At 37.2% G+C, this 2,263-nt stretch overlaps 1 protein-coding gene across 1 annotated transcript; it reads right to left on the bottom strand.

Moving 5' to 3' along the window:
* Nucleotides 1-302: 302 nt before the first annotated feature.
* On the bottom strand, nt 303-1,923 carry LOC140015144 (uncharacterized). Its single transcript, XM_072067041.1, has 3 exons — nt 1,527-1,923; nt 1,046-1,334; nt 303-444 (listed from the first exon to the last, which is right to left on the bottom strand). Exons 1-3 carry the CDS (start codon nt 1,921-1,923, stop codon nt 303-305), a joined length of 828 nt encoding a protein of 275 aa, XP_071923142.1.
* Nucleotides 1,924-2,263: the final 340 nt, after the last annotated feature.

The following is a 2,263-nucleotide window of genomic DNA, read 5'->3' as shown; positions in this document are numbered from 1 at the left end:
TAATCGAATGAAAAATTTCTTACACATGTCTGAATTGATTAGCTAAGGGAAACTTGTTCGTCCATTTCCATGAGAATAAGCGCTCCTCCGGACAATACCTTTTTGACAATGAAAGGACCCTACCAATTTGGGGTAAATTTTCCTTTAACTTCATCTTGAATTGGAAGAATTCACTTCAAGACCTTGTCTCCTTCTTCGAATAGGCAAGGTTTGACTTTCTTGTTGCAAGCACGAGTTATTTGCTTTTGATAATATTGTCCATGACAAATAGCATTTAACTGCTTTTCATCAATCAGAGATAATTACTCGTGACGCTGCTTAACCCATTTCACTTCCTCCAATTGAATTTCCATCAGAATGCGCAAGAATGGGATCTCAATCTCTGCAGGTAATACCGCTTCCATTCCATGCAAGAGGGAGTAAGGGGTTGCCCCAATAGAAGTCCTGATTGCAGTTCGATAAGTCATTAATGCATAAGATAACTTTTCATGCTAATCTCGATGTCTTTTTGTTATCTTACGAATAATCTTTTTTACGTTTTTATTTGCAGCCTCTATAGTTCAATTCATCTGAGGTCTGTAGATAGTAGAATTTCAGTGCTTGATTTCGAATTGTTCACATAATCCATCTATCATGTCATTACTGAGATTTTTTACGTTGTCAGTGATAAGCTTTCTAGCACTCCAAAATGACAAATAATGTGGTTCTTTACGAAATCGGCTACTACTTTTTTGATTTCGTACTTGTAAGTTACTGCTTTAACACATTTGGTAAAATACTTAATCGCCGCTAGGATGAATCTATGCCCATTCGAGATGGGGATCAATAGCTCTAATTACGTCCATTCCGCACATTGAACATGATCAAGGAGCAGTCATACTATATAGTTCTGTAGGAGGAACGCATATAACATCGACATGCAGTTGATACTTTATGCATTTTTTGACAAAATCTACACAGTCATGCTCCATAATGAGTCAGAAATATCCCGTTCCCATGATTTTTTTAGCTAATAAATGTCCATTGATGTGTGATCCGCATACACCGCTCTGCACCTCTTTCATTATAATCAGCTTCTTCCCTATCAATGCACCTCAGAAGGCCCAAATCTAATGTCTTCTTATATAACATCCCTCCACTTAAGAAGAATTTTGATAACATTCTGTGCAAGAAATTTTTGGTAGATGAATCGGTACCTGGAGGGTAAGATCCTGTCTTTATGAATTCTTTGATATCACTATACCAGGGATGACATTCAGAAGCTTTTTCCACCACCAGACAATGCACCAATTTTTCCTTAAGTTGAATATGTATAGGTTCAATTGCCAACTTATCTGGATGTCGAATCATGGAAGATAAGGTGGTTAGAACATTAGCGAAAATATTGCGGGTGCAAGAAATATGCCTGAATTTCGAATTTCTGAATTTGTTAGCTAAATCAAGCAAATTACAGTGGCATGGCAGAATTTTTGAATCTCGGATTACCTATTATTTGAGTGTTTGATGCACAAGTAGGTCGGAATCACTGAACACTATCAAATCCTTGATCTCCATTTCTAAAGCCATTTTCAGTCCAAAAATGCAAGTTTCGTACTTAGCCATGTTGTTGGTGCAAGAAAATCGTAATTTAGCAGTAGTAGGGTGGTGATTTCTCTCAAGTGATTCCAAAACAGCTTCGATTCCAACCCCAAAAGAATTCGAAGCACCATCAAAGAACAGCTTCCACCCAAGGTAAGACTCATTCATATCTTCGAATGTACCAACGAATAAGATTTCCTCATCATAAAAATAGGTGTGTAATGGCTGATAATCATCTTCTCTCGAATTCTCAGCCAAGTGGTCCGCTATAACTTGTCCTTTGATTGCCTTTTGGGTTGTGAAAATAATATCAAACTCAAAAAGAATCATTTGCCATTTAGCCATATATCCTGTCAGCATCAATTTTTTCAATAAATATTTCAAAGGATTGGAATGGAAAATGAGGTAAGTAGTATGACTAAGCAGGTAATGTCTCAACTTTTGAGCTGCTCAAGTTAAAACGCAACAACTCCTTTCAAGAAAAGAATAATTGGCCTTGTATGCTATGAACTTTTTACTGAAGTAATAGATGGCCTGTTCCTTCTTCCCCAAACCATCATGTTGCCCCAAAACACATCCTACAGCCTCATCAAGTACAGACAAATACATAATTAAAGGTCGCCCCGACTTAGGCGGCACTAAAATCGGAAGGTGCAATAAGTAATCCTTAATTTTATCAAAAGCC

This window comes from Coffea arabica, chromosome 10e (genome assembly GCF_036785885.1).
Source record: "Coffea arabica cultivar ET-39 chromosome 10e, Coffea Arabica ET-39 HiFi, whole genome shotgun sequence".
NCBI classification, from domain to species: Eukaryota; Viridiplantae; Streptophyta; class Magnoliopsida; order Gentianales; family Rubiaceae; genus Coffea; species Coffea arabica.
The sequence above is the reverse complement of the archived record's forward strand: the minus strand, read 5'-3'. Positions and strand labels throughout refer to the sequence as shown.